Source organism: Microcebus murinus, chromosome 20 (assembly GCF_040939455.1).
Source record: "Microcebus murinus isolate Inina chromosome 20, M.murinus_Inina_mat1.0, whole genome shotgun sequence".
Classification (NCBI taxonomy): domain Eukaryota; kingdom Metazoa; phylum Chordata; class Mammalia; order Primates; family Cheirogaleidae; genus Microcebus; species Microcebus murinus.
In genome coordinates, this window is record NC_134123.1 from 11083776 (window position 1) to 11110511 (window position 26736).

The 26736-nt window shown below is 45.0% G+C and overlaps 2 protein-coding genes across 2 annotated transcripts in view; one reads left to right on the forward strand and one right to left on the reverse strand.

Annotated features, from left to right (window-relative positions):
• Window positions 1-5463, forward strand: part of CPNE2 (copine 2) — a 43075-nt gene extending 37612 nt beyond the window's left edge. The window contains exons 15-16 of the mRNA XM_075995665.1: window positions 3367-3603; window positions 4891-5463. Coding sequence (XP_075851780.1) covers window positions 3367-3603; window positions 4891-4998 — 345 coding nt within the window. The 3' untranslated portion in view covers window positions 4999-5463. The remainder of the gene's footprint in view (window positions 1-3366; window positions 3604-4890) is intronic.
• Window positions 5464-11221: 5758 nt separating this feature from the next.
• The window catches only part of PSME3IP1 (proteasome activator subunit 3 interacting protein 1), a 35474-nt gene continuing 19959 nt past the window's right edge, over window positions 11222-26736 (reverse strand). Inside the window, exons 5-7 of the mRNA XM_075995666.1 lie at window positions 25487-25619; window positions 21617-21681; window positions 11222-11591 (exon numbers count right to left, since the gene is read on the reverse strand). Coding sequence (XP_075851781.1) covers window positions 11374-11591; window positions 21617-21681; window positions 25487-25619 — 416 coding nt within the window. The 3' untranslated portion in view covers window positions 11222-11373. The remainder of the gene's footprint in view (window positions 11592-21616; window positions 21682-25486; window positions 25620-26736) is intronic.

Sequence of the window (26736 nt, forward strand, 5' to 3'; positions counted from 1 at the left end):
ACGTACAGGAAATGGAGAGCAGGTGGTGGAAGCTTCTCTAGGCAGGCCCGCGCTCTCCATTCATTCATTCATTCCGTGCATCTGTACCGAGCATGCTCTGCACAGCGCTGGGGAGACCGTGAGGAACAAGACACAGCCTCTGCCCGCCCAGAGCCAGGCCGGGAGGCAGCAGCTGTGAAACAACACGATCAAACCAAAGGTAGCACTTAGCCCAGACAGCGGGCTCAGGGAAGGCTTCTTGGAAAAGCGACATCTGAGACTTTTAAGCATCCTCCAAGTTAGCCTCATAACTGGAGTGTGTGCACGGGGTGTCCCAGGCTAGTGTGTGGGCAAAGCTGAAGGAAGGAGTGGGGGAGAAGGGACGGGACGTGAGGTTGAGAAGGCAAGCGAGCACCTGCGGAGCCATCGAGGAATCTGCATGTGCTCTTGAGGGCAGTGGGCAGTTTTGGGGGGCCCAGTGGGGCCTCCCATCATGGGCCTTCATCCTTACCTCTGCCCCGGCCCATAAGACCAGGGTTTTGCTGTCCATAGCCGATTTCTGGTTGGTCACCTAGGTGTCTGGTGTCCGAGTGGAGGGGGCGCTGGGAGGCAGCCAGCAGCCTGGGAGTTTCTCCCTGCTGCCACCTCCAGGGCCCCTGGCAGCCAATTCTCAGAAATAAGGTGGGGAATGAGTGCAGCGTCCTCACTCTGCCTGGAACTGCTGTGGTCAAGCCAGTTTCATACAATCAAATCACACGTTAAATGCATTAGGGCTATTTACAGCCCTGGAAACCTGGAGGACCTCTGGGTAAAGGCAAGAGATACTCCAGCCTTGAACTGTGTTGGGAGTTTGGGTCTTTGGATTTGACCTGATGGTGACTGGCTGTTTCTGGAGGTGGGAACGCTGCCAGGGTGGACCAGTACCGACTTTGGGGACAGCAGGGCCTGCACCTCCTGCCAGGTCCCACCTCTCATTCTCCCATCTAGAGCCCCCTACCACCCTTTGATCCATCTTGGAGGTGGGGCTTTGGACCCCTGGGGTTGTAATGGAACCTTGCAGCTCCTGGACAACTCAGGCTCTGTCCAGGCTGGGGACACTCGGGCACAGCCGGGCAGAAGCCAAGACCAGGCGCGTGGGTGTGGGCATGCGCCGGTGGGTGGGCACACAGGAGTGACGGGGGCTCTGGACCCTAAGCTCGGCTATATCTTGCACATTCAGGCCCTCAGGCACCAGTGTGCTGGATGGGAGGAAAGCTTACAGGCCACTGGTGCCAGGCGGTGGTAGAGGAGGACATCATAGAAAGAGCCCAAACTTTGGAGTCTGGACTGTGCCAGTTCCCAGCTATGGGGCCTTAACAATTCACTTAACCTCTCTGAGCTGTCTCCTCAGAGCGATACTGAGAGACACTGCAGACACTGTCTTTATATGGCCACACCCTGTCCACTGGTGCCCAGTCGCGTACTAACCTGGGCCCTGTCTGCCCTACATCCCTGGGGCGGAAGGCTGCAAGGCCTGAGCCCTGCAAGTCTCCTAGGCACGTGGCTGATTGAAATGGGAGAGCCAAGAGTTGGAAGGGGCTTGGAGACAAGTGCCACCCACTGATAGTGGCCTGTTAGACCAAGGTCAAGCAGTCTGCTTTCCTTATTGCCAGGCCGTAGTGTCTTCCCTCCAGCTTCCATGTCCTAGAAACATTGCCCTGGACTCTTTCTGGTGGGACTGAGGTTGGCTTAGAGGCCACCTAAGGGAAGGGGCCCTGGGGCAAGGGTGGGCTGCGGCACAGCAGGGTCTGGATGGACTCTGAGGCCTCCCAAAGCCAGGGATGGGGGGCTGGCAGCAGCAGCCCTCCACTGTGGGATTCAGGCTGCCATCTCCATGGCAACAGGTTTCCCAGCCAAGGAATTGGTCTCTTAAAGGCACAGTGCTAGAGCTCAAATACCATTGCATGGAGCTGGGGGTGAGGTCCATGTCTCCACATGGCTCTTCCGCTCCTTTCTCCAGGGTTAGTACTTGGGGCACAGACTGGGGAGCAAGGCACCCTGGGGAGCTGAGCTTGTACGCTCTGCAAGCTCCCCAAGGAGCAAGCAGCTTTGCTGGATAAGAAGGCAGCACGTGCTATCCTGGGGTCTGGCTTGGTTCTACCCTCATCTCCCTGACCTTGAGTAGTCTGGGCTCCAGGTTGTTGTCTAGGAATCCAAAGGACCAGACTAGAAGGCAGAAGCCCCAGACAGAGATAGTAGGACCACAGGCTGGTACATTTACTTTATGGATGGGAAATCTGAGTTTCCCCAAAAGAGGCTCCAGGGTGCTAAGGAGAGAGCTGAGTTGAAAATCAGGTCTCAGCCAGCTTGGGGGCCTGAGCCCTCCCACTGTGGGAGCCTCCAGTGGGCTTTGCCCCCCACCTTCATGGTTTGTACTTTATCTGTATATCCCCCACACTAATTACTGAGGTTTTTTAATTTTAATTTATAAAGAAATTTTATATCCCACTATAAATGAAAAAATCAGTATCACTTGCTATAAATAGAGGGCAACAAAAATAAATACAACTGACTGTACAATGGTACTGAATCTAGCTAGAGACTATTGTCTCAAGCTCTGGGCTTCCTGCCTTCTCTGTTGGTAAGGAAGGTTAGATGTTATTAAAGTGTTGTAGCACCAAGCCAAGACTTCCTTTCAATTCATAGAACTGAAAGACCAATGCAAAACCAACTCTCCTCACTGTGACTCGTGACTCGATGTTCAATGCCATTTGGGATGTGACCCAAATCTGCTGGATACCAGCGGAGTCCCACACTCTCAGAGGCACTGGCCCGATGACCTGCTCTTAGCTCCTGCAAGGTGTCTCAGACGCCCTGTTGAGTAGGGAATGGGGTGGGGGTGAGGCCACAAGTGTAGAGAAGGGGTGGCTGGTCCCAGAGTCCTCCTGCACCAGCCATGGGTGTGGCAGGAATGCAGGTGACTGAGCCAGTGCCACATGTCAGGGATGTTACCTCTGTGAAGTAGGTGCAGTAACTCCCACTTTGCAGATGAAGAACCGAGGCACAGGGTGTTAAGTCAGTTGCCCAGAGTCCCGCAGTGTAGTGACTGGCAAAGCCAGGCCTGGAGTCCAGGGCTCTCAGAGGCCACAAGAGGGAGTCTAAGATGACACACAGGGCAGGCGTGAGCAGTTTGCACTTCCTGCTGTGACCGGCCAGAGTTTAATCGCAAGAGGGGCCTGCCGGGCACCGGGAACAGGACGCTTAGGGAGGTGGCTGGGACTTGGCTGCAGCAGGGTAAGCAGCTCTGCTTTCCTCCAAGAGTTGGGGGGGTTAGGGGGGTGGAGGGAGGGAGGAGGGGTGCCAGGGGCCTCAGGGCCTTGCTGAGTACCCTGTGACCCCTCCCTGTAGCAGTACTTCATCCTCCTCATCATCACTGACGGCGTCATCAGCGACATGGAGGAGACACGGCACGCCGTGGTGCAGGCTTCCAAGCTGCCCATGTCCATCATCATCGTGGGCGTGGGCAACGCCGACTTCACTGCCATGGAGTTCCTGGATGGGGACAGCCGCATGCTGCGTTCCCACACGGGGGAGGAGGCAGCCCGAGATATCGTGCAGTTCGTGCCCTTTCGAGAGTTCCGCAACGTGAGTGTGGGCCCAGGCCGGGGGGAGGGGGGGGAACCCCAACAACCATAGCTCATAATCAAGGCTGTGTCTTGGGATTGCCCAGCCCACCCTAGACTCTCCACCCCCAGCTTCTTTGACTGTGTACTTCCTGGAGGCCTAAGTGCCAGACACCATGCTACGCCTTGCCCCAGAGGAGGGCACTACGACAGTGTGAGCACGTGCCCCCACAGGCCTGATCCAGGCTGGGGTTGTGGGGCAGGGTGTCCTGGAGGACCCATCCTCTAACTAGGGTCATGAGTGGGAGATAGAAGTTACCCACATGGCACAGAGCATTCTGGGCAGACAGAGGGACCAGGGAAAAGGCCCAGAGAGGAGAAGAGCTCTCCTGGTAATCACCCCTCATCCAGCACCCTGATTTTGCAGATGGAAACAGGGACTTCCTCATCTTAGACTGGTCTCCTCTCACCTAAAGGCCTCTGCCTGGGGCACCAGTGTCCCATCTTATTCCTGGAGGTGGCTCTGGCCTTATTTGCAGGTGATCCCAGGTCTGCCCACAAGGAGGCTGGGGTTGGCTTCCCGGTCACTGGCCTGGCAGCAGGTACATGAGGAGTCCCAGAGGAGAGCAGAGTCTCAGATGATACCCTGAACTGCGGGCCTAACCCTCGTTTGATCAGAGGCTTGCTGTGTGGTCTCACGCAAGCTCTGACCTCTCTGGGCCTACCCCTCGGCTGTCAGGGCCTCTCAGGAGCTGCCGTGGCTTAGCTGTGGGGAGCCAGGCTCGGTGAGAACTGACCACCCTGGTTTACACCCAGTGGTCCTCACATCCTCTGGCTTTGCCTGAGATGGTTCCACTCCTTCCTCTGGAGCACTAGCTTCCTGAGGACAGTGACAGCACCTCCACGTGCCTGGCCTACGGCTGGCAGTTCAGCGAAGCGACAGTCATGGCCCATTTGTATCGGCCAAGGTGCTCAGGAAGCGTCTGCCAGAGGTGTAGGCTGTGCAGCACGCCTCCACTGTCTCTTTCCCCAAAAAGCCTCCCACAGACAAATTCTTCCTAAAACATTGCTCTGAGGCATCTTGAGTGCTCAAGGTAAGAGTGACACTTAACATGAAGGCAGGCGCTGCTAATGATGGGGTTTCAGGCACGGGCTGGGATGAGGGACGCTAGTTTTAGGTGGCCCTGGCCCTCAGCCCGAGTTCTGTTGGCCACAGACACCTGCTGTAGCAGCCCTCTGGGCACCGCGCCCCTCAAAACTTCCATTAATTAATCCTTATTCTCTCTCTTCCCCACCCTTACCCCTACAGGCAGCGAAAGAGACCCTGGCCAAAGCTGTGCTAGCGGAGCTGCCCCAACAAGTCGTGCAGTATTTCAAGCATAAAAACCTGCCCCCCACCCACTCGGAGCCTGCCTGAGCCCCACCCAGCAGCAGCATGCCGGCTGGGCCTCCCCCCAACCCCCAGAACATGCACGCTCACCCTGCGTCCCTGTGGGTGGCATTTTTTTTACCGATCGGCATTTTTATTTTTTACAAATGGACCTACACCCCCAACTTCCCCCAGCCCAGCTGGGCTTCCTTTGTTGGAGTCAATTGATGATGCTTCCAGGCCAAACTTCCTCTCCTCCCCTCCCCACCCTTGCCACTCTTAAGTATTGAATGTACTTTGTATAATTTTAGTGGAATTATTGTTATTAAAGGAGAATAAAATTTTTACAATCATAACTGGCTTTTTCCAAGTAACTAGCTGCAGACGCTGAAAGGAACATGTTCTCGGTGCATACTTTGTGCTGTAGCTTGCACCTGATTCCTGCTCTGTTTTTTTATACTGTGACTGTGTTCTAGTTGTTATACTCAGGGGAATAAAGGAGTTTCAGACGTCCCCGTGTCCACTCCTTCCTCAGCTGGGCCCTCATGGGCTCACTGATCTGGGAAGGGAAATAGAACCTGCAAATCCCTTCTGCATGAGGACGTGCATTCCTTATCAACGGTGACAGTCTGTTAAACCAGCACAGAACGTGGCACACTGCACACACTAGTTATCCGTGGATGAACAGAATGTGCAGGCCCACGCGGTTTCTGGGCTCCCCATTCGGGCCTAGCTACCACCACACCTCTGTCCCCCAACTGGTCAGCAGTCCAAAGCATGTGGTCCACCACAAGAGGAAAGCGTCTTGGCCTCAGGACCCCAAGTAGGGCTGCTTCTGTCCCTGCTGTTTCTACCACATCCCCCTCTCTGGGCTCAGGTCCAGCTTTACGAAACAGCCAGAGGACTGCTCTCTGAAACCCCAGCTCTCCTTCCAGATCCTTCTTTCTCCCACGTAACACCTCTCTTTCACCTTTCCACCCCCGGCTGGGAGTTCCAGTCCAGCCCCTTGGACACAGTGACGCGCAACCAGGAACGACTAACCTTTCTATTGGGCGCTAGGTTTCCAGCTCCGCATGGAATGCGTCACGGGCACTATCTTGATGAACTCTTCCAGGAGCCCCTGCCTATGACCATTTCTGAGATGAAACAAGCAGAGGTTAGTCGAGTCTCCTAGAGGCGGAGCCAGTTCTATCCGAGCCCGGCTGACTCCACACCCATGCTTGTGCCACTGTGTTGAGCGCCTTCCCTCGGCTCCGCAAGGGTTGCTTCTGCTCAAGCTGCTAACGTGTCTGTCACTCCACGCCACTGCAACTTTGTCCCCACCTACTCTCCACTTTTAGGCAGCACGCCAGGCAGGTCCCCACCTCCAAGTGCCTGGTGAGCTCAAGCCCGTTTATCTGGTGGGAGCAAGTGAGGGATGCCTTCATCCTAAGCTTCCGATGCCTCTGCTGATTCTGTGGCCACCAAGTATGCTTTCGGGACACCTTCACTTCTCTCGAGAGGGCCGCAGGACTACACAGAGCCCTGATTTTGCCGACTGTCCCTTCAGGAAAGCACAGTTCACCAGTCCCTAGGCTGGCAATACAGATGGAACCCCACTAGCACATCTGTTCAGCACAGCTGCAAGACTAGGTGTTACTTGAAACATCACAGAGTGCTCGTGTCCCCTCATTTGGTAGTTGAAGTGAGTCTAATGGATGGCACACCCAGGTAAGCCTGTACCCACCCCAGCTTGGGAGAATCTGTTACATCTGATTCCCAGAGTCATAAATAAGGGAGCAGCCTTCTCCCAGCCCCACGTTCCCCAGAAACGGACCTCTCCACCTCTCCCTTACAATTCCCCACGGGAGTGACTTACCAGGTGGTAACACTGGGGAGACTGCCGTCCACTGGGCCATTTAGGCAGAACGCAGAGCTCCTGCCTTGCGCCAGGGGGTCTGTCCCAAATGCTCCCACTCTCACAGATCACTTGCCTCAGGTCCGTGGTGGCTTCACATCCTGAAACTGGGTGGATAAGTCAAGCAAGGCCCTTTACCTGGCCCGCTTCAGTCCACGATGGAAAGGAGTGTGCCTAAACTCTTGACAAGGCCAAGCCACTTTTTAAAAAGATCCTTGGTGCTGCCATTTGGTTCCTGCACATAGATGGCAGCCTGAATGGAAATCTGACCAGAAAGCCTCCTTCAGCCTTGGGTTGCCTCCACTGAGGCTAAGGCACTGACATTTGTTTAAAAGTTTCATGGCTCACGCCTGTAATCCTAGCACTCTGGAGGCCGAGGCAGGCAGATTGCTCAAGGTCAGGAGTTCGAAACCAGCCTGAGCAAGAGCGAGACCTCGTCTCTACTATAAATAAAAAATAAATTAATTGGCCAACTAATATACATAGAAAAAATTAGCTGGGCATGGTGGTGCATGCCTGTAGTCCCAGCTACTCAAGAGGCTGAGGCAGGAGGATCACTTGAGCCCAGGAGTTTGAGGTTGTTGTGAGCTATGCTGACGCCATGGCACTCACTCTAGCCTGGGCAACAAAGTGAGACTCTGTCTCAAAAAAAAAAAAGTTTCATGGATTAAAAGTTCTGCTGAAACCACAGAAGGCCAGACTTAAGAGTTAAAAGCGCAAATGAAAATTCTGCTTCTGTCACTTAGCTATACAACCTTAGGCAAGTGACTGAGCCACTGTGAATTTGCATTTCCTCTATAAAATGTAGAGAAAGGTTGCTTCACAGGACTTTTTTTTCTTTTTTGTGTGGATGAGAGACATTCCAGTCCACAAATAGAGGGCAGAAATGTCCCAAACTGCCTGGCACATTGGTAGCAAGCTCTCAGTATATATTGAATGAACAAAGTCAACACAAGGGATGATGATGTGTATGACTATTACTGAAATAGTAAGGGAGACCAGCCTACAGTGTAAAGCTTGGATGAAGGGCTGTCTCTCTAGGTTTTTCTGCCTATCTCTTCTGCAAAGCTGATGCTGGGGCTACATTCTGCCTGTTATTGCTGTGGGACTCCCTCTCTCCCTAAATCATTGCTCTAGCAGGTAAGGGAGCAAAATGCCAGCCTTTGCCAGCATCACTAAAGCATGAATATGTGACTGGCTTCTTGTATTCAACCTGTGACTCCACAAGCGTTGCCAAGATCTTAGCCTCCCACTGAGTAGAACTCGCATTCCAACCTGTTATGTGTAAGTGGGCTGGGCACGCCAAGACACCAAAAAAATACCCAAGGCCAAGTAATTGTGCATTGCCACGGAGCTCTCCTTTTTGTTTTTCTGGAAGGGCCTAAGCTGACAGCTGAGCCATATACCCACGGCTAGGACATCCAAGCCAAGGAACCGGGTGTGCCTAAGCAATTAACATTTAGCTAAGAGGGAAGCATACAGCAGGAGCTGGTGGTTGGAGCTTTGACGACCAGATATGACCCTTCCTCATGCCAGGGTTCTAGCTGCAACAGAGGAATGCCAGTGGAATGCATAAACCTGTATAAATCACCACTAATGGAAGCTCTGGACATATCACCCAGAAACAAGGGAAGGCCAGTGGCAACAGTACTGAGGACGGCTACCACTTCCTGGGCACTGTGTGCCAGACACACCTCATCTAGATGCTGTCCCTAGGAACTTGGTGGCGTTACTCCTATTTACCAGGGAGAAAAGTGAGGCCCAGAGAGGTTGCCCTAACCTTGCCCAAGTGACACAGCTAGCCAGGGAAAAGCAGAAGCGGTGGGGAAAGTCCAAGGCAAATGAAGCTTCTCTCTTGGGTGGGAAGGGGAAGAATTCAGGGGCTAAAGAGTGAAAGAAATGAGCATACAAAGGACTAGCTCCTGTCACGCCTAGTTAGGGGCTCCTGACTCCCATGACAGAATGCTCCTGAAAAAAGCTAGAGCTGCCACTCTGGATTTGGGAAGCCAGCTCTGTCTCCTCCTGGGTGCTGGGACCCTAGGAAGGCACACATAAACAGGTAGCCAGCCACCTTTTTGGGTCTAGTCACATCAGCCTCCCTGCTTTTTATAGCTGGAAAAACAGATGCTTTGAACTTCATACCCTCTTTCTCCCCACCCAGCCAGGGATACAAGCTAGATTCTCCTCCCCAAGAGAGCTGGCAACGGGATTCCTATTAGCTTTCTCCCTCATATGACTGCAGAGTTGTAAGAGTACTACTACCCGGGATAATGTAAGCAAGCTTAAAGAAACCCACTCCAAACTTTGTTCTTATCTCTTACTACTAGCTATAAAATCCCAATTATTAAGGCAGAAGCACTACCCTTTTTGGTTTAAAGCAGAGTTTCCTTCCATTCCTGTTTATTCTGTTCTTTGGGTTTGAAGCACAAGGTCTACACGAGATGTTTTCCAAGGCTGCTTCCTCTGCAGGGCAGACCACACCCTGCCTGCTCGCAATGGTTTCTACAGAGTCTGTTTCAGTTCCAGGGCTCTACGCTAATGGGCACAATGGAATATGATGAAATGATCACCAGTGATTCTCAGTCTCTCCTGAGACAACAAGAGCAGCAATCTCAGTCTGAAGTCTCAGCCTTCTCAACACCATCTAGCTGTGACAGATGGGGAAAGCTTGAAGCACAAGATTCAGTGGAGGAAAAACAAGATCTTACTCTGGCGGGTTTACTAACTCTCATGTTAATGTGTGTTTTTAAACCCTGCAACCCTTTATCAACTTCTCCCAATTCTAACAGAGGCCACGAGTTACAGTAATGGCCTCTTAAAAAGCCAAGCCACATAAAGAAGGTGACTTTGATTCCCTGGTCTGCCTCCTGAGATGATGTGAGGTTGTTCTGGGTACGTGCTAGCATAATGGCAACACAACTGCGAACAAAGAAGCAAAGAAGCAGAGGTGCCTATAGTTTTACCTAAATGTCTTGTTAGGATGGAGTTGACGTGCCTATACGGACAGTCAGGAACAATTAGCACAGAGTAGTTGTGAAAGGAGGAAGAATTCACAAGGCATCAGTTATGGGTGAAGGGAAGTCACCATCTGCCAGTGGGCACCAGAGCGTCACTGCATTCATTGGAAGGGGAAAAGGAGTGTGGTTGGATGAGATCCAGGGGCCTCTCTGCCCACGTTAAAACTGAGTAGCTTCTCTGCCTGCTGCGTGGCAGTGTCAACACATTCTACGTGCGTCTCACTCAGTCTTACACCCAAGTAAGTAGAAACAATTGGCGTAGGAGCCAAGGGGAGAAAGAGCTGTACCGGCTCTTCCCCCTGAAGCAGGGGGCCTGTGGGTTATTAAAGCTCATGCCTACCTTTGTCCTTGAGGTCTCCGTACCTTCTCTCCCTGCCTCCTTCACAATCCAAGGGATGGGCCTGTGTCCCTTTATGAGACACCGAGGTGGAGCAGTACCTTTAGTTCTGGGCTGCATGGCCTTGGAGCTGCTGTTTGGGAAGGGAAAAGAGCAGTAGTGGCAGCAGATAAAAAAGGAGAAAAACACGAGGGCAGCACCTTTAGGCTAGAAATAGCTTCCACAGTTAAAAGCCACAACTACACTATGCATCAAACAGAGAAGGGCCTCCGTAGAGTACAGTCAGATGCAGGCATGTCCCTTTGGTTTGCATTATTATGATTCCAGGAGCTGCCAGAAGTCAGTTATTTCATTAGCATACCTACCAGCAGTTGATTTCTGGTCATGATTAAATAAAGCCTCTGTCTGAGGTTTAGAATCTTAAACTAAATCTTTTATTTCAAAACAAAAACAAAATCATTTGCCAGTCTAAGAAAAGGTCCAAGGAGAAGATGGAAGCTTTCCCGTTGCCAGTCCTCTCCTACAGAAATGGGACTGGATGGAGGGGAGAAAGGATGGCCATGGGTGAGGGCAAACTTCACAATGAATGCTGTTAAGTGACACCCCCTGCAGATATAATTTATAGTCTTCACTGAGTCACACAACATCAAGGACTGGTTAGTTCCAGGGAAGGGCTCCATTTCATCACCCGGGTCAGTCCCCTTCTCCCACATGCTCCACAATGCAGCAGGGCCACACAACGTGTCTATCTATAAGAAATGTTTAAATGACACCTGTCCAATAACTGCCCTTGCTTCTTTATGCTGTTGGGAGAGGAAAAAAAGACACTACCAGAAAGCAATAAAACCCAAAGCCCTCTGCAAGCCAGCTGGTGCCTGTCCCCCTCTCAGGACATTGTTAGTGGCATTTCTGCAGGGCCTTGCCCCACATTCCGTCACGTCAGTGAGGAAGGAGGCAGAGGGACGGCTATGGCCTCTGCACTGAGTGGGAAGAAAAACCAAACACAATTCCGGCCACAAGTAGATTCTGGCACATTTTTAGATTAGGTTAAAAGTGTCACGGTGTACACAGGAAGCAGGCAAAGGAGTTTTTTGAGGGATGTGATGCCTGGAGGCAGAATGAACAGTCCGATCTACCGTTGGGAGCAGCTCCCTCTGGGAGGGACAGAGGAGCTAGGGGGCCTCGAGGAAGGTGTTGGTTCGGAAAATAGAGGAGACGATCTTCCCGGTGGCGTTGATGGTGCCTTCACTGTCTGAGCTGGACTCAGAGTCGCTGCTCCCAGAGTAGGCACCCAAGCCTGGGAGGATGCCAATACAGACTGCGGCCGACGGGCAGTGGATGGAGGGGCCGCTCAGGGAGGGGTTCCCAAGAGACTTGCAGGACGAGGCCTCTGCAAAAAAAGGAGGAAGGACTGTTACTTCATCACCCATTCCCAAAGGTGAAGGTGTACTTACCACATTCCAGGCATGGTACTATGGGTTTTACCTATAGAAATCCACGGACACCTCAAAACCACCCATGCAGCCAATACTCTTGTTACCCTCATTTTATAGATGGGGAAAAGAAGGAAGTGAGGCTCCAGGAGGTGAAATGACTTTTCAAGGTGAAAGGGCAACAATGAGACTTGAACTTTTCATTTATTTTTGGCTTCTGCCATCTATTTTAAAATGACTAAATTTCAACATATCCCTTAAAACATAGATTTTTATATATACCTCAAAACCATTTGTATGATACTTCAAAAATAACGCAAAAGAGGCCGGGCGCGGTGGCTCACGCCTGTAATCCTAGCTCTCTGGGAGGCTCGAGGTCGGGAGTTCGAAACCAACCTGAGCAAGAGCGAGACCCCGTCTCTACTATAAATAGAAAGAAACTAATTGGCCAACTAATATATATAGAAAAAATTAGCCGAGCATGGTGGCTCATGCCTGTAGTCCCAGCTACTTGGGAGGCTGAGACAGAAGGATCGCTTGAGCCCAGGAGTTTGAGGTTGCTGTGAGCTAGGCTGACGCCACGGCACTCACTCTAGCCTAGGCAACAAAGCAAGACTCTGTCTCAAAAAAATAAATAAATAAATAAATAAATAACGCAAAAGAAATGTCTTGGGTATTGTAAGATATGTATCATAAAATCAGAGTTCAGCGGGGAGGGAAGACAAGGGCAATGTATATAACCTTAATGTTTGTACCCCCATAATATGCTGAAATAAAAAAAAAAAAGGAAAAATCATAGAGTTTAAAAGACAGATGGGAACTTAATAATTCACCCTTCATTTTAAATATAGCAAATCTTGAGTTTCCGAGAGGGAAGGAAAGTATCCAAGTTCTTTTTAACCCCAGAGCCTAACTATACCTGCTTATTCCCCATCAGTACCCCACATATTCTTAGAGTGTAGCTACTCATGATTTGATTTCCCTGGACTCGACACAGTCACGGTATTATAGCAAGTCGGAGTCATGTCTAATATCATTCCTCACTCTCAGGGCAGGAAATGGACATGGGGAGATAAACGACTTCCACATGCTCTCAACAGTAGGGATGAAGACAGATCAAGACAGACACTGTGAGCAATACTATTAATAACAATTCTATTCAATTCTCAGCACATTACACCACTGCATATTTATTGACCAACATGCCAGCTAGCACAGATATGTTTTCAAGGCCAAACACTATCTGCAGAACAACAGCTTTATCAAGTTGTTTATCTTCTTTATTGAGAAGGGTTGCTTTTCCCTGATGGGGGAGATAAACAATTTAGAAACTGATTTAATATGACCTTTGCTTTTCAGTTGTGTTCCTCTTTTACAACTGAGAAAACTGAAGCCTGTCAGGGAACATTTTAAGACAATGCAGAATGTTACCTAAGAGCTGGGACTCTCTTCTTCCCAGGAAATGCAGTTACTCTGCCACCCCAATGATGGAAGGTCTCAATCTAAAAAATGCAGGACTTGAAGGTTAAAGGAAAAGTTAAGAACTCTCTTTCCTCTAAATGTTTCTGGCTTCATTTGATCTCTACAACGACTTGATATGTAGGTATTACCCCCATTTTACTGATAAGGAAAGTCAAATGACATGGCAAGGTTGTAGGTCACTTAAAAGTAGAAAATGTTATACTAAACCTGAATCAGGCCGGGCGCGGTGGCTCACGCCTGTAATCCTAGCACTTTGGGAGGCCGAGGCGGGCGGATCGCTCAAGGTCAGGAGTTCGAAACCAGCCTGAGCGAGACCCCGTCTCTACCAAAAATAGAAAGAAATTAATTGACCAACTAAAAATATATATATACAAAAAATTAGCCGGGCATGGTGGCGCATGCCTGTAGTCCCAGCTACTCGGGAGGCTGAGGCAGTAGGATCGCTGAGCCCAGGAGATTGAGGTTGCTGTGAGCCAGGCTGAGGCCACGGCACTCACTCTAGCCTGGGCAACAAAGTGAGACTCTGTCTCAAAAAAAAAAAAAAATAAAAAAAAATAAACCTGAATCAAAAGCCAATGTACTAAAATGATACCCGAGTTCACATCGGAGTAAGGGTTGGAGTTCATACTTTATTGCCTCACCTCACTTACCCAGACAACTCAACTACATGTGAAAACACGTGATTCCAAGTATGTGAAACCAGGAATCAGCAAAAAGCACAACTGAGAAGCTAAAAGAAATATCAAATGTATCTGCTCATCTTTACAAGCAGCTGTGGTATGGGAAAAGGAAGTTGCTAAAGATAAGCAATGTTACAACATGGAGATAAAGAAAAGTAAAAGGCTAACCATGATTGCCGAGATAATAACAACAAGGCCACAAGAAGGCAGAGGCAAATATTTGCAATAAATATCACAAAAGCTAATTTCTTTAAGATATACAGTGTTCTTATGAATCTGTTAAAAAACAACCAACTGAACAAAAAGTGGACAGAAGATGTGAACAGTTCACAAAAAAAAGAACAGATGAATTTTAAACATAGGAAGATAAATAATGTATCAGGAGGGGACGTGTGGGAAACAGCCAACTTCATATGTTGCTGAGGGGATGCAGAGAAATTTGGCAATGTTCTTCAAATTTAAATGATGTTCATAAGAGAACATTCACTGCAGCATTATTTATAGTAGCAAAGAACTGGATACAATCAGAATGTCCATTAATAGGTGACTGGTTAAGTAATGGACTACTATTCAGTCATTAAGAAGAAAAAGCAACTCTATGTGTACTGATATTTATTTTTTTTTTTGAGACAGAGTCTCGCTTGCTGACCAGGCTAGAGTGAGTGCCGTGGCGTCAGCCTAGCTCACAGCAACCTCAAACTCCTGGGCTCAAGCAATCCTTCTGCCTCAGCCTCCCGAGTAGCTGGGACTACAGGCATGCACCACCATGCCCGGCTAATTTTCTATATATATTAGTTGGCCAATTAATTCTATTTATAGTAGAGACGGGGTCTTGCTCTTGCTCAGGCTGGTTTTGATCTCCTGACCTCGAGCAATCTGCCCGCCTCAGCCTCCCAGAGTGCTAGGATTACAGGCGTGAGCCAGCGCGCCCGGCTTATGTGTACTGATACTGAATGAGCTCTAAGATACTGTGCTAAATGAAAAAGGCCAGGAGCAGAACAGTATGTAAAAGTTATAATTTGGGGGTGGAGGGACATGCCCATGTATATACACGACAGTATCTGAAAAAATACATAAAAACTGGTAGCAATGGCTGATCTGAGAAAAGAAATTGGGTGGTTGGGGAACAGGGAAGACTCACTTTTCACTCCACATTCTTTTGTCCCTTTTGAATTTTTATTATGCATATGTTACTGATTAAGATAATTTTTGTAGGCTAGGCGCAGTGGCTCATGCCTGTAATTCTAGCACTCTGGGAGGCTGAGGCGGATGGATTGCTTGAGGCCAGGAGTTAGAAACCAGCCTGAGCAAGAGCGAGACCCCATCTCTACTATAAATAGAAAGAAATTAATTGGCCAACTAATAAATATAGAAAAAATTAGCCGGGCATGGTGGCGCATGCCTGTAGTCCCAGCTACTTGGGAGGCTGAGGCAGCAGGATTGCTTGAGCCCAGGAGTTTGAGGTTGCTGTGAGTTAGGCTAACGCCATGGCACTCACTCTAGCCTGGGCAACAAAGCGAGACTCTGTCTCACAAAAAAAAAAAAAAAGATAATTTTTGTAAAAAGGTGAATACAAAAATTCAAAGAGCATCCTGGGCCATTTAAATTAGGGAGGAATAGTCCTACATATCTCTGTAACTCCAAAGGCATTCCTGTATTTCAGCTAAGAAGGCTCTACAAGACTAGGTAGGGGTTGCTAGTCTGTAATCTCCACTAACTATAAGTCCCTTGAAGGCATGGGCTCTTTCTTCTACCTCCAGGACATATAGGATAGGGCCTGGCAAAGAGCAGGCCAGCATTCACAATGTGTAAGAATGCAAGAAAATGTGTTAAAGACACCATACAGAGGTGTATTAAAATTTGATGCTCTTTTAAAATTGGGGACATAACATCAAACCATATCACTCATCACGTAAACATACACTGTATTATTATGTGTAACATACAGAATGGTATCTTCAGTATTCTGTTGCAAAAATGTGGTTGTTTAAACATTTTATTAAGTACATACATCCTTGCTTAAGGACGGAGATATGACCTGAGAAATGCCTTATTAAGTGACTTTTGTCATTGTGCAATCATGTACTTATGCAACCTAGATGGTACAGCCTATCGTTCCTGGGCCAGAAACCTGTGCTGCATGGTACTGTACTGAATACTGTAGGCAACTGTAACACAATGGTTAAGTATTTGTGTATCTAAACAGAAATGGTACAGTAAAACTACAGTTTTATAATCTTATGGGACCACGGTCTATATGCTGCCTTCTTGACTGAAATGTCATTATGTGGCACATGACTGTATTTCAAAGGTGAATTGAATTTAATGGTTTATTTTAGATAGAAAAGAAGGATCAACTTCAGAGTACCTATGGAAGTCCAGAACTAGCCTAATGGAAGGATGAAAGCCAGCTACAAAAATGCAACCAAGGAATCTGGACCACTGTGGCATCAGAAGAGTTTAAGAGAAAAGACCAAATCTCCCCATTATCTAGGCGGTTTCAAGGAACAAAAAGAGACTGCAACTCTGACAAATTTCATTCCAAAAGCAGTTAACTGTTCAAAGAGAACAAAATGGTGCCCTCTGATCTCACCCATTTGGTGAAGTTTCCTGCCAACTTCTGCATTTGCAGGGCCACATTGTCATACCAAATTAACAAAGAAAATTACTATTAGAGAATGTTCTTGGGATTCAGACAGATGCGTGACTCGGGAGTAGATGGGGCCAACTTGTGCATTCACTGGCTCTGCTCTGAGTTTAAGTTCAGAGTCTTCAGTGGGGAAAGCCTGAATCTCCATCAGGGACACAGGGTTCTCTTCTGCAGACCAAGGAGCAAATTCTCCTACTGCCAAGGACAAGACTCTGAAGCCAGCTTCAAGGAACATTCTTCTTGTGAGGCCTTAACTTCTAGATATTTCTAGAGATAACTCTTAGATATTCCTAGAGATAACTCCTAGAAAGATATTTCTTGCCTAGCTTCTGCTGCAAGAATGCAGGGGTAGGAGAAGAGATTTAGCATGCCGAAAAAAGATGCTCTAAAACACAAGTATATCTGCCTGAGATAGAAAGTTCAAAGAAACCACACAAATTTTCCTTTCTATTGGTTTATTCAAATAGTTCCTAACAGAGAATAAGTACCAGATATAGGGCAACAGTTCACATTTAAGATTCCTATGACAGGCACAGTGGCACATGCCTATAGTCCCAGCAAGGCAGGAGGATTGATTGAGCCCAGGAGTTTGAGGCTACAGTGCATCATGATTATGCCTATGAATAGCCTGTACTCCAGCCTGGGCAACACAGTGAGACCCCATCTTTGAAAAAAAAAAAAAAAAAAGATTCCTATGAAAGTTTTTGTGTGTGTGTGTACCCATATATAGTATATATTTATCCTATCTAAGCAGCAATATTTTAGCAAGTTTCTTATATGTTAAAAAGATGTCAGTGAACAGAACTCCTACATTACTGATAAGAGTATAAATTGGAATATCTTACCTTAAGGGCAATTTGGCAATATTTACCTAGATTATAAATGTATATCCTCTTTGACCCATCAATTCTAAGTATTTAAGCAGATATATTTGTGCATGTGAAAAATTATGCACATGCAGGGTTATTACTGAAGTACCGCAATAGGAAAAGAATGAAAATAATCTAAATGGTCATAAAAAAAAATGGGATAAATATACTACGATATGACCATACAATGGAACACTACACAGCCTTAACAAGGAATGAGGACACTCTTTATATCCAGTTATGCAATGATTTCCGAGGTACAATAACAGATGAATTAAGCAATGAACAAATAATAATGATAGAAAGTATAAAAATAATGTATGAAGTATTCTTGCCAAAAAATTAACTTGAACTGATCAAGCTTCCAGATCTAATTACCATTTTACAAGAAACACAAGCTTTTTTTTTTTTTTTTTGAGACAGAGTCTCACTCTGTCGTCTGGGCTAGAGTGCCGTGGCATCAGCCTAGCTCACAGCAACTCAAACTCCTGAGCTTAAGCAATCCTTCTACCTCAGCCTCCCAAGTAGCTGGGACTACAGACATGCACCACCATGCCGGGTAATTTTATATATATATATTTTTAGTTGTCCAGCTAAATTATTTCTACTTTTTAGTAGAGACGAGGTCTCACTCTTGCTCAGGCTGGTCTCGAACTCCTGAGCTCAAATGATCCACCTGCCTCAGCCTCCCAGGTGCAAGGATTACAGGCGTGAGCCACTAAGCCTGGCAAAACACAAGGTTTAAGCAACATCATGGGAAGACGATCAACAAAATCTAGAGTGTGGGAAACTCCACAGTATAAACACCAGCTTCTCCACAAATAAAATGCAAAGGAAACAAACAAAAAGTAAATTCAGACAAGAGGAAGAACCTACAGGTTAAATTCAACTTAAAAGACATATTAGCCCATTGTTAAGAAGGTATAAAATGACAATATATCCAAATTCATCTACAGATTCCAACAATCCCTATATCAAATCTTAGATATCTTTTTTGCAGAAACTTACAAGCTGGTCCCAAAATTCATATGGAAATGCAAAAGACTCCAAATAGCTACAACAATCTTGAAAAAGAAGAACACAGTTGGAAGACTCGTACTTCCCAATTTCAAAATTTACACAAAGCTATAGTGATTAAGACTACAACGGTAATGGCATAAGGAGATATATATGTATCCCAACAGAAGAGAAAAGAGAGTTATTTGTGGTCAACTGATTTTCAACAAGGATGCTATGAGGATTCAGTGGAGGAAAGAAGAGTCTTTTCAATGAAGAGTACTGGAACAACTGTATATCCACAGAGAATTAAACTGGATCCCTACTTCATGCCATATATAAAAATTAACTCAAAATGGATCAGATTGAAATGTGAGAGTTAAAACTATACAACACTTTGAAGAAAACTTAGGTATAAACCTTCATGCCCATGGATTAGGCAAAAGTTTTTTAGATAGGTCACCTAAAGCACAAGCAACCAAAGAAAAACTAGACAAACTGGATCTCATCAAAATTGAAACCTTTTGTACTCCAAAGGACATTGTCAGGAAAAGGAAAAATAACCTATAGAAGGTGAGGAAATATGTGCAAAGTATACATCTGATAAGTGTCTAGTATCCAGAATACAAAAAGAAATCTTACAAACTCAATAAAAAAATAACTCAATTTAAAAATAGGCTAAGGATTTGAATAAATATTTCTCCAAAGAAGATATACAAATGGCCAATAAGTACATGATGTTCAATACCATTAGTCATTAGGGAAATCTGAATCAAAACCACAATGAGATACCATTTCACACCCACAAGAATGGATATAATAAAAAAGACAATAACAAGCATTGGCAAGGATATGAAAAAATTGGAACCCTCATACACTCAAATGTAAAAATGGTACAGCTTTTTGGAAAATAGTTTAGCAGTTCCTCAAAAAGTTAAACATAGAGTGACCATATGACCCAGCAATTCCACTCCTAGATATATACCCAAGTTGTTTATCCAAAAACTTGTGCATGATTTATATTAACCAAACAGTAAAAACAACCCAAATGTCCACGAACTGATGAATGGGCAAACAAAATGTGGTATATCTTACAATGGATAATATTTCACCATTAATACAAAGTACCATTACATGTTACAACATGTATGAACCTTGAAAGCATTAAAAAAAAAAAAAAAAAAAAACAGACAAAAACAGGCTACAAATTGCATGATTCCAATGACATGAAATCATCCAAAAGGCAAATCCATAGGGACAGAAAGTATATTACTGGTCGCCAGTGGCCGTGGGGGAAGATGGAACAGGGTTTCTTTTGGGTGTTGAAAATATTTTGGAATTAGACAGTCATGATGGTTGTAGAGCCTTCTGAACATACTAAAAACCACTAATTTGTACCCTTTTAAAGCATGAATTTTATGGTATGAGAACTATATCTCAATAATTTTTTTAAAAAGCCATATTAGCCAAATACAATGTCTGGTCGTCCTTGCTTGTATCCTGATTTTTAAAAAAAACAATTGTCAAGAAAAAATTTTTTGAGACAATTGGGGAAGATGAACTCTAACCTAATATTTGAAAATATTTGGTAATTATTAAGAGTATTATAGATTTGATAATAGTATCGTAGCTGTTAAAACAAAGCAAAAAAAGAACCTTTATTTTTTAGAGACATATATTGAAGAATTATGAATGAAATGATATGATTATTTGGAATTATCTCAAAGTTGGGGAGGTATAAATGAAATAAGATTGGCTATGTGTTAAAAATTGTTGAAGCTAGGTGATAGGGCTTCATTATACTATTATCCCAACTTTTGAATATGTTTTAAATAATCTGCATTAAAGCACTTAAAATATATTTGTAATGTACATATATCTACATAAGCAGAATAGCTCTGGAAGGATACATAAGAAATGTATAATGCTATTTCCCTCTAAGGAGCATTGGATGGAAGCAGATACAGTTGGAAGGGAGTCTCTTCACTGAATGTCCCTTTTAAAAGTAAGTTCTAGAGCAAAAGGTTAATAGCAACAGCTCACCATCACTGGTGCTCAGTAGATATATATTAAAAAGCATCCATTATTTTTTTGAGAGAGAAATAAATGTAAGCTCTGTTGACCCATAGACTTTATTTAGTTCAGAGTATTAATCCCACAGCGAGCTGGGGGTAGAACTAAAAACAGACTCTAGAATTTCTCATAGCTAATCCAGCCCCCAGGAACATTCAACTTCATTTATAACTTCTTGCCCCTTAATACAGAGGCAGATTTGAACACACAAAGGTAAAAACCAAAGAAACTGTACTCCTAGAGACTGTGTTAAGCTTCTAGGCTCAATCCAATCCAGCAATCAGTAGGAGCAAACATTTTACCTCCCACCAGTAGCAAGCCAGCTAAAATCAAGAACCTTGACAATTGAGGGAGATAGGAAAAAAAAAACCTTCGTGAGAAGTGATATGACCAAGGCATCCCTGGGAGAGCACAATTGTCATTTATCAGCTCCACTGGTTTTGAAACCGCCCTTCAATAATGGGGTACAAGTTGAGAACTATGGTAAAGGCTTAGCTAAAAATAATGATAGTAATTAGTCGCTTTTCCCCGTTTGCTTCTCTATATATTAATTGCCACTCCGGAGCCATGTAGGTAGTGGTCATATAGATTCTTAACTTCTCCCCATAGCTGGTGTCCATAAAGATTCTTAACTTTCTCCATAGATAACATCACCTTTTTGAAAGCTAATGGTAGTTTTTAAAGTATCTTCCAGGCCCTGCATTCCAGAGAATTGACTAACCCACGCAGACTAGTGGCCCACACCAAGAAACCGACTCAAGTGGAATTGTGAACCCAGGGACTGAAACAACACAAGATGATTCCCATACCTCTGTAATTTTGCCCCAGTTAACAGACCTAATTGCCTAATACCCTGCCTGCCAAACTACTCTTGAAAACTCTGTCTCCCAAATTCTTGGGGAGGCGGATTTGAGAAATTTCTCCCATCTCCCCACTTAGTGCTAATCGAAATAAAGACTCTTTCTGTCGTGAAACCTGCTGACACAGCATACTGGTGGCTTCTTAGGCAAGGCAGTGGGCATTGAACCTGGGTGGGCAGCAACAGTTTCTAACATATTACTTTTGTAAGGCAATTGACAAAATCATGGATATAAATCCTGCTGAGTATAAAATGGTCTGTAAATTAAGTCCAGGCAGGCTTACTTGAAGCCAGATAAATGCATTCGTCGGCAGATGCAATGCATTCCAGCCCTTTGCTGTATTATAAGAGAGAAATGAAGGCTGCCACCAACCTTGATTCTTGTCATCTGGGTCAGGGTCCGGTTTCAGTCTTTTCACACTGTTGCCACTCTCTGAGCTGAAACAAAAAACACATTGATCTGAGCTACAGCCAATCTTGGGGATCAAAGCTTAAGGAATCAGGATCTCTTTTAACTATAACGTGAGTCTGAGGCAGCCTCAAGGAGCTGATATAAAATGAAAAGTCTTCATTTCTTGTTCTTAATTTCCTTCAAATTATATTGGTTATAAAGACAAACTACTAACAAATCCAAGGAGTGAACATTGTGTCCTCAAGCATCACTTAAACTTGTTTGTCCTTATCATTCAACTTGGTTAGAACCACAGATGGATTTCAAGAATATCTGGACATGCTCACAATGACAAAATTTTAGTTAAGTTATTAAAGACTGAAGAAAACACCTTCAGTGACATGCCAGAGATTCTGAGAGTCACCCAAAAGACTTTCACTAAAAGAAGATCTAAAAAATGTATTTTAATAAAAAAAAGGAAATTATCCCAGATGGAAAGGATGGTGAACAAAGAACCTGATACTAATATGAAATATAAACATAAACAAATATTGTCTGTATAAAAAATAGTATCTACTTTGTAGTGTTAAACATGAACATACTAAAGTCCTGAACAATAGTAGCACATAAAGAAGGAAGAGGGCAATTGTAGCTAAAGGTTCTAAGGTCCATGTATTAATTGTGTAGGATGGCAACACAGGTATTTACTTTGGGTTTTGCTAAGTATGCCTGGTAAATTTCAAGGTTAGCTACTAAAAGAATAGAAATGGAGCATATAAATCCAAAGTAGTATAAAGAAAAAAAAATGAATAAAAGATATTTAAATCTCAATCCTTTTAAAAAATATATAAGGAAAAATATTTTTACAAATAAAAAGACAAATAACATTAAGATTGCAGAAGTATCAAAAATCTTAATATTATAAATAGATCAAAACTACTAGTAAAAAGAGATTAACAGACTAAATTTAAAAGCAGCTATTTCTAAGAGACACATCTAAAAACTTAACAAAAGAAATACAAAAATAATAACCAGAAAGATTCAGAGTAAAAGAATGGAAAAAGAGTTACTAAGGTAAATAATCTAAACAAGGCTGTGGTACCTATATTATTATTTGGAAAACAGGCTGGGTGCAGTGGCTCATGCCTATAATTCCAGCACTTTGGGCAGCAGAGGCCGGAGAATCACTTGATGCCAGGAGTTGAAGACCAGCCTGGGCAGCGAGACCCTGTCTCTATAAAAAAAAAAACTTTTTAAAAAATAAGCTGGGCATGGTTGCATGCACCTACAGTCCCAGCTACTGGGAAGGCTCAAGGAGGATCACTTGAGCCCAGCAGTTTGAGGCTGCACAGTGAGCTATGATCACGCCACTGCACTCCAGCTTAGGCAACCAAGCAAGACTCTGTCTTTTAAAAAAAAAAAAAAGAAGGTTGGGCATGGTGGCTCACACCTGTAATCCTCGCACTCTCGGAGGCTGAGGCAGGCGGATTGCTTGAGGTCAGAGTTCAAAACCAGCCTGAGCAAGAGCAAGACCCCATCTCTACTACAAATAGGAAGAAATTAATGGGCCAACTAATATATATAGAAAAAATTAGCAGGGCATGGTGGCGCATGCCTGTAGTCCCAGCTACTGGGGAGGCTGAGGCAGCAGGAGTCTGAGGTTGCTGTGAGCTAGGCTGACGCCACGGCACTCACTCCAGCCTGGGCAACAAAGCGAGACTCTGTCTCAAAAAAAAAAAAAAAAAAAAAAAAAAAAAAAAAAGGAAAATAACAAAAGATAAATATATTTCATATACCCTAAAACACCCTGAGTATAAGGTGGTAAAATGAAGCATGGGGGAAAAAAGGTTTATCTTAGAACCAATGAAATGTAGTTACCGCAATATGGAGATTTAAAAAATATACTTCTAAATAATTCCTGAGTCAAATAAGAAATCATAATGGATATTTAAGACTACTTAGAAGGAAATAGGGGGGAGGAAAAAAAGGGAAGGAAACACAAAGCTTATATACACTGAAAACTGAGGAAAATTTATAGCTTTATAAATTTTATAAATAGTATAAATACCTATAAGCTTTATAAATAGTATAAATACCTATAACTGAAAAGGCTGAAACTTAATGAGCTAGATATCTGTCAGTTGTTTATAACAATAAATAAAAAAAACCTAGAAGAAAACAAAGAATATTCCTTTAAAGAATAGGTGCTTGCTTTGTTTTTATGCTGCATAACATAACACACACCAGTGGTGTCTACTTTCATCAGGTTTCAGAATCATCCATGGAACTTTAAAAATTGTGACTCCCAGAACTCACTCCGAATTTCCTGAACCAGAATTAGCGTAAGGCCTGGAAATACATTTTATTAACAAACTCCCAGGTAATTCTAATAAACCCAGGGCCAGAGGGATTGGGAACTCCTGCCCCAGGAAACTAATTCATCACCTTGCTACACAAATCAATATTAAATGATGTATTTTCAAAACCCAAAAGGGCTTATTCACAAGTCACCAAATGAGCTAACACAAAGCCCATTCTAAAGGTGATCTAAGGATTAAAGGTCATAGTTCCAACACCCTTACTGCCAGCAGCAAGACCACTCCCAAGAGGTAACTAATTGCCCACCTGGAGAGCCTTCTTCCGCACAGTCCAGTAAAACTGACCCAGGTTCAAATCCTGAAAGACACTGGGCCTCGCAGGAAAGCTTATGAGAACTTGAAAAGAATAATTCATAGCTTGGATAACAAGCCCTTTGCAAGTCACTGACATTCCTCCCTTCTGCTGCTGTACCATGATGACATTTTTACACGTAGGCAATGTTCCCAGGAACATCTGCAGCACATGGATGGTGTGCCAAACCACAAGACTGCATCAAAACACTCCCTTCAAAACATATGGCCGGTTGCCAATTTACTCCATTGATTTTCCTAATAGACTGCACTTAAACTTAACATCGTTTTGCCCATCGATTAGTTGGTCAAATCGAAATGACCAGATTCAATCACTCTGGTGCCATTTCAGGATTGGAAAGGGAGAAGCAAACACAAAGGACTCATCAAAACCTCTAGGTAGCGCTACCACTCCTACATCCATCAAACACAGCCACAGCCAGGTCTGTAACCCCTCACAGCTGCCTTGTTCTTTCAGGCCACAATGCCTTTGCAGCAACTATCCCATCCCCCCCCCCTGCCCCCAGGCTGTTGTTGTCACCCTTGTCTCTACTGTCAAAACCCTAGTTGTCTTACCTGATCAACTGATGTCATCCCTGACTTCCCCAACATGAGCACACGCACCCTCCCCACCAGGCAGCTATGTTCTTCCTCCTCACCCTCCCCACCAGGCAGCTATGTTATTCCTCCTCGCTCTCACTGCACCAACACCAATCCTTTCACAGGACCTGCTACCTACCTTGCCTAGAAACACAGACGCCCGAATATGGAACTCTAGCTCTCATGTTACTACGTGACCTTGAACAAACAAGGTTCTCAACCTCAAATTCTCAGTCTTCTCATCTGTAAAACAGGGATTACAATAATCTGTACTTTCATAGGCACCTCCTCAAGCACCCAAGGAATAAATAAGATCATGCACAGGAAGCACTTAACACAATGTCTGGCACACGGCAGGTGCCCAATAAGGAGTAGCTATTATGTCTGTGGAATGAATGATCAGAGAGACAGGGCCGAAGGCTAGAGAAAACACCAAATCTGGAAGGGGAGACAAGAGCTGAGCACACCAAAGGATCTTCACCAAGACTTATGCTAGGTAACCTTTTGCTCTGGCTACCATTACAAGTGACATTTCAGAGTACATGGCCAGAGGGAAATCTAAGCTGTGTGAGTGTTGGCTGACCTCTTATGCTTAACGGCTCCTGCCAACAGCTTTGCCTGGGAGAACTTGTTCTTGCTTTCTAGAGGCTTCACAGCCACTTTCTTCTCCACTTCCTTCTTGTTTTCTGAAGAAATTCCAACCTTCTTGAGATTATTGTGAGTTACACGTTAAGGATCAAACCAAGTAAAAGGAAGAGCTATCACAGGGCAATGGTAACTTGAGAGAAGGACAACAGATACAACCCACTAGCCCTTGAGCTGTGCCATGTAATGTCTGGCCTACTTACAAAAAAAAAAAAATGCCCCTCTTCTCTATTCCACCAGTTAAATCCACCTGATTTAAAGAGAAATGAAGGTGATCACAGAGGAAGACAGCACATCAAGCCCAAAATAATACAGAAAAGCCAACTTTTCTTTGGATTTTTAGTGAAAATCTGAGCACAGCCAGAAAACTAGCTATTACCAAAGACATTGCCAATATCATGCTTGATAGAGAAAAGAAAGATCTTAAGGAATATAAAGGAATCAGAAAAAAATGTGGCATCTCTGAAAATATGTACTTTTCCTCCACTCCAAAGGTAAAAGGAAATTTTGGAGAATGTCCTTATGATTATCAGTGGTATTCAATCTTAGACATCATGAAGACTAAATCCTGCTGTACCGGGTGGGACAAGGGAACATCAGAATCACCCAATCCTCATTAAAAATGTCAAGTCCCAGCCTGGCGTGGTGGCTCACGAATATAATCCTAGCACTCTGGGAGGCTGAGGTGGGAGGATCGCTCAAGGTCAGGAGTTTGAGACCACCCTGAGAAAGACCCCATCTCTACTAAAAATAGAAATTAACTGGCCAAAAAAAACAATATAGAAAAAAATTAACTGGGCATGGTGGTGCATGCCTTAGTCCCAGCTCCTTGGGAGGCTGAGGCAGAAAGATTGCTTGAGCCCAGGAGTCTGAGTTTGCTGTGAGTTAGGCTGATGCCATGGCACTCTAGCCTCGGCAACAGAGTGAAACTCTGTCTCAAGAAATAATAAAAAAAAAAAGTCAAATCCCTCCCCTGCCCCAAATCTACTAAATGTGGCTCTTTAGAAGCCCAAGAGTCTGTTTTAAACACTCTCTCGACCAGGCATAGTGGCTCACTCCTGTAATCTCACCACTTTGGGAGGCTAAAGCCAGCCTGGGCAATATAGCAAGACTCTGTCTCTATAATAAAGACAATTAGCCATGCATGGTAGCACATGTCTATAGTCCCAGCTACTTGGGACGCTGAGG